This window comes from Branchiostoma floridae, chromosome 16 (genome assembly GCF_000003815.2).
Source record: "Branchiostoma floridae strain S238N-H82 chromosome 16, Bfl_VNyyK, whole genome shotgun sequence".
Taxonomy (NCBI): Eukaryota; Metazoa; Chordata; class Leptocardii; order Amphioxiformes; family Branchiostomatidae; genus Branchiostoma; species Branchiostoma floridae.
This window is the reverse complement of record NC_049994.1, coordinates 18,689,860-18,702,398: the sequence shown is the minus strand read 5'-3', so window position 1 is coordinate 18,702,398 and position 12,539 is coordinate 18,689,860. Positions and strand designations below refer to the sequence as shown.

At 43.0% G+C, this 12,539-nt stretch overlaps 1 protein-coding gene across 1 annotated transcript; it reads right to left on the bottom strand.

Annotated features, from left to right (window-relative positions):
* Positions 1-431: 431 nt before the first annotated feature.
* Positions 432-12,436, bottom strand: LOC118403800 (delta(24)-sterol reductase-like). The gene is made up of 11 exons (XM_035802601.1): positions 12,289-12,436; positions 11,535-11,703; positions 8,553-8,676; positions 7,216-7,304; positions 6,525-6,707; positions 6,091-6,174; positions 5,418-5,516; positions 4,473-4,648; positions 3,877-3,967; positions 1,565-1,742; positions 432-546 (listed from the first exon to the last, which is right to left on the bottom strand). Exons 1-11 carry the CDS (start codon positions 12,408-12,410, stop codon positions 449-451), a joined length of 1,413 nt encoding a protein of 470 aa, XP_035658494.1. The 5' UTR covers positions 12,411-12,436; the 3' UTR covers positions 432-448.
* Positions 12,437-12,539: the final 103 nt, after the last annotated feature.

The following is a 12,539-nucleotide window of genomic DNA, read 5'->3' as shown; positions in this document are numbered from 1 at the left end:
GCAAGACGTCCCTATGTAAGTGAAGCTGGTAAATACTCATTTTCACCTGATTCGAGTAAGGAAATAGGAGTTAAGAGCCTTTCCCATTAAAGATACTGCAATGAGACCGGTCAGGGATTGGACCTCAGTATAACGCCAGTTTACCTTTATCTGCAGTAACCTATCCATTGCTTTTACAAAATTAAAACATGGTATTTGGGGATATCAAGTCGATGAACGGTGGTCTCTAATTGCAATATTCAAAATACTGCTGCAGTTTGAAACCATCTGAGTCCATCAACTTGATATCCCTAATTATTGTGTTTTTAAACACAACGGATATAGGTTACCCCACGGATAAAGGTGAATCAACTTGAAGGGTACATACAATGTACCTCTGGGTTCTGAGACAACAACTCTAACTACAAGACAGTAGTTCAATTTAAAAAAAGAAAGATTCTGAAGAAGCTTACTTCTCCATACTGCGCATGGCGTGGACGGGATCATAGCGTTCGCGACGCTTCACCGGACCCGGAACTCCGTACACACCAAGGTCATAGAACATGCCTGGATAGGGTAAATTAATCATGAATGAAAAGTCATGTTGCTGTCTTCAGTGACAAATTTTATCCTCAAATAGCAACCATGGCAAATGTGTGTGACTGTGCGTGTCTCTTGGAAACACCTGAAATTACAGACAATTACATACAACTGCAGTTTATTCTCATCTTGCAGCATTGTTTTTAACAAAGGTCATACTGGATACTACAACTACATCTAGATCAAAACTGTTTAATCATCAAATTTCAACTTTTTCCATGTTCGAGGATCATGGTAGACTATCAATGGTCAAAACTTTCCTTTGACAAGAACATTAGAACTTTACAATCATACAATCATTATTAATGAAACATTAATATCAATGCAAAAAGAAAATCAACAGAGTTATAAAAACAAAATCCATAAGACGTAACCCTTACAAGATAGGGAACAACAGAAAACAAACTGATCATAAATACTGATAAATCTTTATTGACAGACCAAAAGTACAGCGACTTTCATAAACTTTGACACGGATTACTCCTTGTAAGCTGGCGTGGCAGTCCAAAAATAGAATACACCACAGTTGTTGTCCGTATCAACTGATGTTCCCGCTCGACCACGAGACGGAACCCCCGAGGGCCAGTGGGTGATAAGCCCCGCGGGAGGCCTGGGACCTGGGGTGATACGGAATACACCGTGTTGTATTTCATTTATGTCATACCCACCTGAGAAAACCCCTGTTTTGATGCAAAATGCGCCAGAAGTTGAACTAAATTGGTGCCCTCGAACAAAAAGTAATGTTCCAACGTCCGAATCCGGTATTCGAATTTTCGACGGCGCCGCACTCGTCCCGCTTGAAACACTTCGATTTATTCGAATGGAGCCCGTGTGATACAACTTAGAGCCCGTCTGATACGGAAAGTTATCACCCAGTCCGGAACACCCGTGTCGAACGTTTTCGCGTCACAGGTATGACATAAAAACAAGTGGATAGAACATGAATATATGAACATGATGAATATATCAAATAAGCCTTCCCCACCGTAGTTTGTCCCCGGGCACATCTGGTCCTTCCTCGGAGGGCGCAGCTGCCCCATGGCCGGGCCGTGGTCGTAGATACGGCAGGGATAGATCAGGATGGGATAGGTGTCAAATAGCTGTTCAGCTCGGTCAACGGACTTCTCCAGTACTGTCATGGGCAGGACTATGTCCTGGAACACCTGTAAACAGATAGATAAACAAACAAATAAACAAAACACAGTCAGATCTGGCAGGGGTAGATCAGGATGGGATAGGTGTGAAATAACTCTTCAGCTCGGTCTACGGACTTCTCCAGCACTGTCATGGGGAGGACTATGTCCTGGAACACCTGGAAACAAACAAAACAAATAAACAAATAAACAAGATACAGTCAGATACGGCAGGGGTAGATCAGGATGGGGTAGGTGTCAAATAACTCTTCAGCTCGGTCTACGGACTTTTCCAGGACAGTCATGGGCAGGACAATGTCCTGGAACACCTATAAACAAACAAATAAACAAACAAATCCAGAACTGTCAATGACAGGGGTAGATCAGGATGGGACAGGTGTCAAACAGCTGCTCCGCTCGGTCTACGGACTTCTCTAGGACTGTGATGGGCAGGACAATATCCTGAAACACCTGTAAACAAACAAACAAACAGGGATATAAACAAACAAACAAGATACAGTCAGATTCAGCAGGGGTAGATCAGGATGGGATAGGTGTCAAACAGCTGTCCTGGAACACCTGTAAACAAACAAACAAATAAACAAAAAGTAAACAAAATCAAAACTCATCAATGACAGGTAGATCAGGATGGGAGAGGTGTCAAACAGCTGCTCAGCTTTGTCTACAGACTTCTCCAGGACAGTCATAGGCAGTACTATATCCTGGAAAACCTGGAAACAAACAACAGATAAGCAAACAAAACAAAGCCAAATCCGGCAGGGGTAGATCAGGATGGGATAGGTGTCAAACAGCTGCTCCACTCTGTCTACGGACTTCTCCAGCACCGTCATGGGGAGGACTATGTCCTGGAACACCTGTAAACAACAAATAAACAGATAAGTAAACAAACAAAAAAAATACAGTCAGATCTGACAGGGGTAGATCACGATCGGGTAGATGCCGAACAGCTCCTCAGCTTTGTCTACAGACTTCTCCAGCACTGTCATGGGGAGAACTATGTCCTGGAACACCTGGACACAAACAAATAAACAGATAAGTAAACAAACAAATAAAACAGTCAGATTCGGCAGGGGTAGATCAGGATGGGGTGGGCGTCGAATAACTCTTCAGCTCGATCTACAGACTTCTCTAGTACAGTCATGGGGAGGACAATGTCCTGGAACACCTGTAAACAAACAAATAAACAGATAAGTAAACAAACAAACAAAACACAGTCAGATCCGGCAGGGGTAGATTAGGATGGGATAAGTGTTGAATAACTCTTCAGCTCGATCTACAGACTTCTCCAGCACTGTCATGGGGAGGACTATGTCCTGGAACACCTGTAAACAAACAAATAAACAAATAAACTAAAACAATACAGTCAGTATCCTGATCCTGATCTATCCCTGTCAATCTGACAGGGATAGATCAGGATGGGGTAGGTGTCGGATGACTCCTCCGCTTGGTCTACGGACTTCTCCAACACTATCATGGGCAGGACTATGTCCTGGAACACCTGTATACAAACAAACAGATAAATAAACAAATAAACAAACAAAGTAGTCTGATTCAGCAGGGAAAGACCAGGATGGGGTAGGTGTCACCCAGCTGTTCAGCTTTGTCTACGGACTTCTCCAGAACTGTCATGGGGAGGACAATATCCTGGAACACCTGTATACAAACAAACAAACAAACAAACAAACAAAACACAGATTAGACAGGGGTTAATTAAGAAAGGGGTAGGTGTTGAACAGCTGCTCCTCTCTGTTTACAGACTTCTCCAGTATGTCCTGAAACACCGAATAGATTGGATTATTGATTGGGCTGACTACTTTCTGAGTTTCTCTTCACAGCCAGGGGCTTTGAAGTGACTGGATAACAAAGCTAAACGTTGTATACAGTAGAGATGAGGGGGAATACAAGCTTGGTGACATTTGGGACCACATTATAAACACTGCTGTAGCCACACCTACCTACTCTGCCAAATAGAACCAGTCAGTATTGCCCTCATTGAAGAAGGTGACAGATGGTCACCAAAAACTCATGTATTGAAAAATAAATCTCTGGTCATCATGGCAACAGACAAGATGCACGTAATATACTGGTAGGAGGTTACTAGCAGTTTCTATATCAGACACAAAGGTTAAAGGTGAGAGGTTACCTGTTTAGCAAAGGTCATGGCCCTGACCCCTGGGGTGGTGGTGAACTTGAGGAAGGCAGGCTTGGGGGGCAACAGCCAGCCAAACAGCAGCCTGCATGGGGGAGGGGGGGGGGGATAGCAAATTAGGCTTAGCATATAAACATTGTGAGACCACCATTCTTTGCTTCAGATTATTTGACTAATCAAGAAGTATATCAAAAACATTTTAGAAATCTCAGACAGAGCTGTTATTAATGGAGGAGTCGACTACTCTCTCATTGCAGCCAGGGGCAGAATTGCGAGGAGCGTACAATAAGCAGGGCTAAATTGCAAGTGTCTGGAGCAGCTGCCATTTGGAGCCACTGGGTGAGTCAACTGAGTCAGCTTACAGATGTAACTTATGTCATTCTCATAATTTATATAGTATAATATACAGGTATTAGCCATAGCTTAAATGGTGTAGGGTTGATGTTAGTTTGGGTTTACCATGATCACCATTGACCAACATAGGGGCCACATGTAATGACAATGAACTTTGTTGCATATTAAGGACCAACAGAAGGTAAATGCATTAAGTTTGATTTCTAAACTAAGGTAAAATAAAAAGAATGACCCACCTGAAGATGGGGTTGTTTCCGAAGGGAATCATGGACTCCACGACCCAGAAGATGGCTCGGTTGTGCCTCAGCAGGTACTCCCGCAGAGGGATGTACTCATAGTCCTCTCCCTTCTGTAGGAAGGTCTCCACGTGCTTGTAGAACCAGGGTTTGTACCAGCTGGCCACATGGTTGATCTGGGAGGAAAATGGGTTTATAATATATGTTACTATACTGTTTATACAGGAGGTACTCCCGGAGAGGGATGTACTCATAGTCCTCTCCCTTCTGTAGGAAAGTCTCCACGTGCTTGTAGAACCAGGGCTTGTACCAGCTGGCCACATGGTTAATCTGGGTGGGGTGAAAAAGGTGTTTAATAGAATCTGAAATGATTATACTGACCATTCTAACTTGTGTATTTGTTTGTCCCTGCTTGTGGACTCCAATATCAGCAACACTGCCTGAGAGTCTGTGTAATGTACATTTCTGAATAAATGAATACATAAACTATAGTAACTGTTGTGCGCTAGGAATATCTCTACATGCTTGTAGAACCAGGGCTTGTACTAGCTGGTCATGTGGTTTATCTGAAACATAAGAGGCAAGTCAGTATCCTGGCTCCTTGGTTTCAAATTCGTGCGCCAAACCTGGACCGCCATCACACTAAAATAACAGCTAGGCTGAAAAGTCCAGACCAGTAAGACTAGTCAGTTGGCGGTGCTTGAATCCCACTGTACAGTAACTGACTGTTAGAGTTTTCTGACAGTCTCCTGCCTTCTGGATTTGAACCAGCACCAAACCCAGGCCACCAGCGCACAAACCCAACACACTAGGCAAATGCAATAAAGGTGCTTTGACTTCAATCCTTTAACTGGATTAGTAATGACACGAAGAAGAAGACTGGATGCAGGATATCATATTCAACAAAGATAAACCTTTTTAATTAAGATACTTCTTAAAACTGACCTTAGCCTTCTCCTTGGGGTCGGTGACATCAGTGAAGTTCCCGACCATCACAACAGCCTCGTCCTTAGAGAACACTGTGGCCTCCAGGTAGTCTGGCAACTGGGGGAGAAAACATATCAACATACTGGTCAAAAAGACTTCAGAACTCTTTTCTTCAATATTCAATCAAACTGTACAAACAGACAATTGAAATTGAAATGTATGCACTGTCGCCTTTAGGTAGTCTGGCAACTGGGGGGAGTAACATCGGAACCTAATCAGAATCCTTTTCTTCATGATTGATTCAATTAAACTGTATAGTGTATATATCAGATAGTAGAATCCTAAAGTATACTGAATTATCGACTCGGCTAAAGAGAATGCCGTGGCCTTCTGGTAGCTGGGGAGACAACAGTGGGGACTGCGCTAAAAGACTTCTTTTCTTCTTCAGTCAATCAAACAATACAATCAGACAATAGATTCGTGTAATGCAAGTAACGCCATTCAGGCAGCAGAGGCTGTGGGAGACCAAGGAAATCTTGGGAGTGTGTTTAAGAAGGACATCAATGTGTGTCGCCTTGCCATATGCCCAACACAGAATCTTTTACTAGTTTGAGTATGTCAATCTCTGTTTAGGGACTAAATAGGACATGACTCTGAACAAAAATGAACTAAGTCTCCATAAAGTCTCCACCTTTGCCGTCTTGTCCAAGGCCCCTGAGAGGTCCCTCATCATGTCACAGTAGGCCTTCTGACCATGGACGGGGATGTACTTCAGCTGAAAAGATTAAACGTCATGAGATAACCAGCCTCAGTCATATTAAGCCTTCTTTAGTTGTTGGTTTTTGCCACAAAGAATCATGCTGCACTCTGGAGCTATTTTGTTCAAACCTGTACAACCAGGAAGGTTGAGCACAACTGTACAACCTCCTTGCTGTAATGTGTTACATTACAGCATAACAAAAACTCTCAAATCACATTTCAGAGTGTCCAAAATTGTCATTTCAAAGTTGACTAGAAATGCCAAATCCATCAACAAAAAATTCCTTCAATGATAATTGTAGACGAAACTATGTAAAATCTCATACCTTTAATAAGTTTTGCAGTAAAAACTTTATAAATGCTTACCTTAAGATAAGGCTTGACAGGTATGATTTTGAGCTCCATGGCCACCAACAGCCCCAGAGAACCATGGGACCAGGGCAAAGCGTAGTACAGGTCAGAGTGTTCGTTGTCCTTTGTGGCGTGCACGAGCGAGCCGTCGCCTAGCAACACGTCCCATGATTCCACAGCCTCCTGGTAGAAGCCCACCTGTGGGATATCAAGTTTCAATAAGCTGGATCATGGTTCAAACTGCACATGCACAGTAAGTTGCATTGTCACAGGGTTATATGTCAAAGTTGAAGGCCCCTGATGAGGTTCAGGTTGCTGGGAAGTTCTTGAATCCTTCCCTCCATCTGTTCCGATCCTCCATAGTACAAGTACATGTCTGTACATTATCAGTCTTCCAATTAACAATCATGTAAATAACACATCCTTAGTTGATGTTATGTATTGTCAGAGAATTCTTCAAATTTGCTTTGTGGCAGCTAATTATAAATTTGTGGAATGGTGAAAATCAGGTCTGCTTGCAGAATGATTAAGTTTGTTGTTAAAACACAATGGTATGGAAGGTTTTCAGTATCTACACATTCAATCAGAGTAAATAATTACAAGGCCAACTACATTGTAGTATGAAGATTTGTGAATTAAAAAAGGTGTTTCCACTAACCAAGGAATTGCATTTACCAGGCCCATAAGGACCATACCCAGAACTAACCCTGTGTGAGTATGTTGTCATGCCGACGCCTAGCCCCAAACCTCCGCAAGTCGCATCCGCAATCTCCAAGGTAACGGCCAAGGTGTATCCTAATAAATCATGCATGGAAGAGCAATAAAACATCAGGCCTAAATGTGGGTACTGTACACTGTAGGACTGTCTCCAGGTTTCCATTTTTATGGGTTGAAGGGTGTAGCTGAAGGCCCTGTGGGTTAGTGCTCACAAAAGTCAGAAGGGTCTTGAAGCATCCTTCCACAGAAAATCTTGGAAAAGAAACCCCCATAAATGCTATTTACAAATTTGCTGGAACGTGGCAAAATCTTATTTTTTTGGCCCATGTTGTTAAATTTCCTTGTCAAGACAGCCATGTTCAGTGCACACATTTTTTTTTTCAATTTTGAAATTCAGATTGTTTGGATCAATTGTAGGTCACAACAAGCAAATTTCAATCCCAACACAGAGGCTGGCTGGGGTTAATGACCCCCTCCCCGAGAATTGTAGGGACGGCAGCTAGGGGCGCCCTTTTAGTCTGGCTAGGAGGGACGGGTCCTGGAAACAGCCCTGGTACACGTTAAACAGGACTGACCCTGTGAGAGTAGGTGGTCATCCCTGCACCCAACCCCAGACCTCCACAGGTCGCATCTGCGATTTCCAGGGTCACCGCCAGGGTGAAGCCTGGGTAATCATAAAAGGTATTTACTCTTATCATATACTTTATGATATCAAAGCAGACGCAAGGATCCAGCTCAGTCTCAGTGTTTTACCTGTGTCTTTTCAACATCTAAATTACAGTGGAAGCCAGTTAATTACACAACAGATTAACGGACGCTTCTGAGTGTTAACTGCACAGATTCCTCAAATCTCAAACCGGTGTGGTCCAGCTAGATAACTTCGCATTATTGCACCAGCCGGATAATTGCACGAAATTAACTGGCAAATAGACCATGCAATTAATTGGCTTCTACTGTATATATTTCTGGTATAGTTTTCTTTTACACAATGTTCTAGGTAGTGCCTAATCCCAGCACAACAGGCCACCATTCTACAATTTGCAACCAACACAAAAAACATTCATATCAAAACATTTTCCATATTTGATCAGACATTCTTCCACAAGTAAGTACTTCAGCAAAGTGACTACACTTGCTGAAAATTAAGCATAATGGTCCAGATTTAGCGTGGCGGTAGCAAATCTTAGTGTCACAGTGGTGACTCTAAAATGCACTAACTAGAACCATGGGTATAGTACTACCAGCAGTATTCCTTTTCGGTCTGCACTAATCCATACTTCCAGATAAATCAAGAACCAATTGTTTTGAGATATTTCAGACTCTTACCCCGAGGGATGAGGTAGCGTGTGATGTCCCCAACCGAAACCATCGGCTCCACCCGAACCACCTGCCGCTCCTCGTCCAGGGACAAGATGTTGTACAGGTCCACTGGGATCTTCTCACACTGGTCCTGTAAACAAACAAACAAATAAATAAAGAAACAAATATTCCAGGATGTAACTTACACCTGTCTCTCTCATCCAGGGACAGGATGTTTTACAGGTCCAATGGGATCTTCTCACACTGGTCCTGTAAACAAACAAACAAATAAATAAAGAAACAAATATTCCAGGATGTAACTTACACCTGTCTCTCTCATCCAGGGACAGGATGTTTTACAGGTCCAATGGGATCTTCTCACACTGGTCCTGTAAACAAACAAACAAATAAATAAAGAAACAAATATTCCAGGATGTAACTTACACCTGTCTCTCTCATCCAGGGACAGGATGTTTTACAGGTCCAATGGGATCTTCTCACACTGGTCCTGTAAACAAACAAACAAATAAATAAAGAAACAAATATTCCAGGATGTAACTTACACCTGTCTCTCTCATCCAGGGACAGGATGTTTTACAGGTCCAATGGGATCTTCTCACACTGGTCCTGTAAACAAACAAACAAATAAATAAAGAAACAAATATTCCAGGATGTAACTTACACCTGTCTCTCTCATCCAGGGACAGGATGTTTTACAGGTCCACTGGGATCTTCTCACACTGGTCCTGTAAACAAACAAATAAATAAACAATAAACAACTAAATAAACAAATATTCTAGGGTGTTGTACAGGTCTACTGGGGTCTTCTCACACTGGTCCTGTAAACAAACAAATAAATAAACAATAAACAGCTAAATAAACAAATATTCTAGGATGTTGTACAGGTCTACTGGGATCTTCTCACACTGGTCCTAGAACAAACAAACAAACAAACAAACAAATAAATCAATAAAAAAATATTCCAGGATGCAGCTTTAACAGCTTCTTATGAAAAGTGAAGAAAAACAAGAATAGTTCAAATTATGAGCTCAAAGGGTTTAAAAAAATTAATACCCTGTTTGTTTTTCAAATGGGATTTATTTGGGTAGCCTCAGCTTTTATTGTTTTTAGTCCTACCCAAAGCAAAACATGGCCCAAGTGAGACTTTGACTTGAGGTCAAAGCACATCAGCAGAAAAAATCATGGCGGCCGCATCAAGTTTGGGGACACATTTCAAGGAAGGTGTGACCTGCAGCATCTGCCTGGAGCTGTTCACTGGGCCCAAGGTGCTGCCATGTGGACACAGTGTTTGTCAGGACTGTCTACAGGACATTGTAAGGATGGGAGTGGACTTCAAGTGTGTGAACTGCCGCCAGCCACAAAGGGTAACATTTGGTGGAGAGGGTTCAGGAACAGGACAGTTCAGGGATCCATTTGGTGTGACAGTGTCAGATGAAGGGGAAATATTTGTAGCAGACAGGGGGAACCAGAGAATCCAAGTCTTCACCCTACAGGGAAAGTTTGTCCGACAGTTCCCAACAGTCATGTCAGGTGAACAGAAGATATACCCAGAAGATGTGGCCATGGACGGGGAGGGGAACCTATGGGTGGTGGGGGACCTATGGGGGATGGATACAGACTTTGTTGGGTTTGCTGTGCAGTACAACAAACAGGGCACAGTTCTGAGGAAGTTTGACCTGCAGGCAACAGGGTGGGGCAGGGGCATTGCCGTGGATACCAGGAGGAACCACATCCTCATCACACAAACCAAAGACTCATCCAACCCATATGGTGAAGTTTTGTTGTTCCGGCCAGATGGGACACTTGTGAGAACTGTGGGTCAGCAGCAGGGGATGAAGTACCCATGGTACATCACTGTGGACAGGGAAGGGAACATTCTTGTGTCAGACTGTCTAAATAACTGTGTCTTTGTGTACAACGAGGATGGACAGTTTCTGCTCAGGTTTGGAGGTCATGGAAGAGCTGAAGGTCAGCTAAAGTTTCCCCTTGGTATCTGTACAGACAGGGCAGGTAACATCATCGTGGCAGACTGGTTGAACCGTCGAGTAGAAATGTTTGACAAGACAGGAGAATTCCAGAAACACATCGCTACAGGCATGGAGAGGCCATGTGCCATTGCCATGGCAACACAGGAACAGCTGGTAGTGGCTGATAGCAGAGAGGACACAGTCAACATATTCCTGAGCTTCTGAATGAACTTATCCAACCTGTAAGACTACTGTATTTTCTCGAATAAAGTACGGACCTCAATTAATGTACGCACCCCTGATTTGGGGCAAGTCTCAGACAGATCTGTGGGACTGAATTAAAAATGTAAAGACTCAAATAAAAACTTGCAAACTTTGTCACCAATCATTGCAATAGGATTACTGTTTGCACAACAAGCAAACAAACACAAAATACTGTAAATGAGTCTGTTTATCTCGAAGCAGGTAACAATAACTGTACCTTCTGGAAGAATGTAGTAGACAGACTGAGCCAGTTTGGGCGTGATGTACACATGGGTTTCCTCTTATCCTTCGGTTGGTCGCCCTACCGCCGGATTCATAGTGATACACTCACTCACTATCAGGCTCAACAAGGGTTTGACATGCTTTCACACAGTTCTGTCCTTACTAGTACTACAATCTTACCTTCTGGAAGAACGCTGTAGACAGACTGAGCCAGTTTGTACGCGATGTACACATGGGTTTCCTCTTGTCCTTTAACTGGTCATTCCACCACCAGATTCATAATGATGCACTACATGGTACTCACTATTGGGTTTATCATCTTTTGTTTCCCATCAGGTGAGGGTTAGACATGCTCTCACACACGACTTTGGCCTAACAACAATCTTACCTTCTGGATAAACATTGTAGAGACTGAGCCAGTTTGGGCATGATGTGCACATATACACTTCCTTCCAGCATCTGATACCCTGTGACCCTGCAATATTTAAATGACACACACCAAGACAAACAAACACAAAAACTGCAACAATCTTACCTTCTGGAAGAACGTTGTAGAGAGACTGAGCCAGTTTGGGCGTGACGTGCACATGGGTTTCCTCTTGTCCTTCGGCTGGTCGCCCCACCGCCGGATTCGCCGCTGGATGTCGCGTACGCGTTCATCATGCTTCTCTGGAGCAGAGAGGAATGTCCGACGGAACCAGTTCCTGTGGCGAGAGGACAGGAAGAAAAGTTAGAAAATCTTTGATATAACAAACCAGCAGTGGCTCTCACCTGCTTAATATATATGTTTCTGAAGTGTGCCTATCAGAGCTTTCTCAGAGCTTCAGACTGGAGTGTTACTTCTCACTGCTATAACGCATGTATGTAACCTATAGCTATGTTGGTGGGGCTTTTGCAGGGAGACAATGCAATAAAATTGGATCTTCATGTCTTCTTGTTGCTAATACTGACAAATAATTTCTACTGAAAACACAAGTTTAATGGATTATTTGTACAGTAAGTACAGGTTGCGTTAAAGCTGACTGTAAGATTCGATATTCTTACATGTTTGGTGAGTTCTTTATCGGGCTCTCTTCATCAAGATCATAGCTTTTTGATCCATCTTAAAGGACATCCCCAACCACAGCTATAATCAGTAGGTAGGTGTAAAGAGTCTTTCCTGTAGGCAAAACATGGATGTCTGCTAGGGACTAAAACCCGCCATCTTCAGATTTACCTTGCCACTTTTGATTTCCCTTCTATCTGGTACTACATTAGTGCACAGCTGAAATTGAAATGAAAGTGCTCACCTGAGCTGCAGACAGGTGTCGAATAAGAAGCTGGCAGGTAGACAGAAGACCAGGATGATGAAACCGCGATTGTCCTCTAACCAGCGGATCAGCCGCTTACGGAACGGGGAAGACTCACCCATAGCTGTGATCTAGGTGTCAGAAAACATACAAAAAGTTCATCTGTGTTATTTGGTATAAAACATCATTGGAAAGAGATTTAAGTTTAACTTAACCCATACTGTATTAGAACTACGGTTGTCTTCTAGCCA

What these genes read in the sequence shown, in the direction of transcription:
- LOC118403800 (XM_035802601.1), bottom strand. Translation starts at nt 12,410, where the DNA reads ATGGGTGAGTCTTCCCCGTTCCGTAAGCGGCTGATCCGCTGGTTAGAG. An exon ending in GACACCTGTCTGCAGCTCAG is followed by an intron (nt 11,704 to 12,288) that starts GTGAGCACTTTC and finishes CTCTCGCCACAG; the next exon opens with GAACTGGTTCCGTCGGACAT. An exon ending in GGAAACAACCCCATCTTCAG is followed by an intron (nt 3,968 to 4,472) that starts GTGGGTCATTCT and finishes TCCCCCATGCAG; the next exon opens with GCTGCTGTTTGGCTGGCTGT.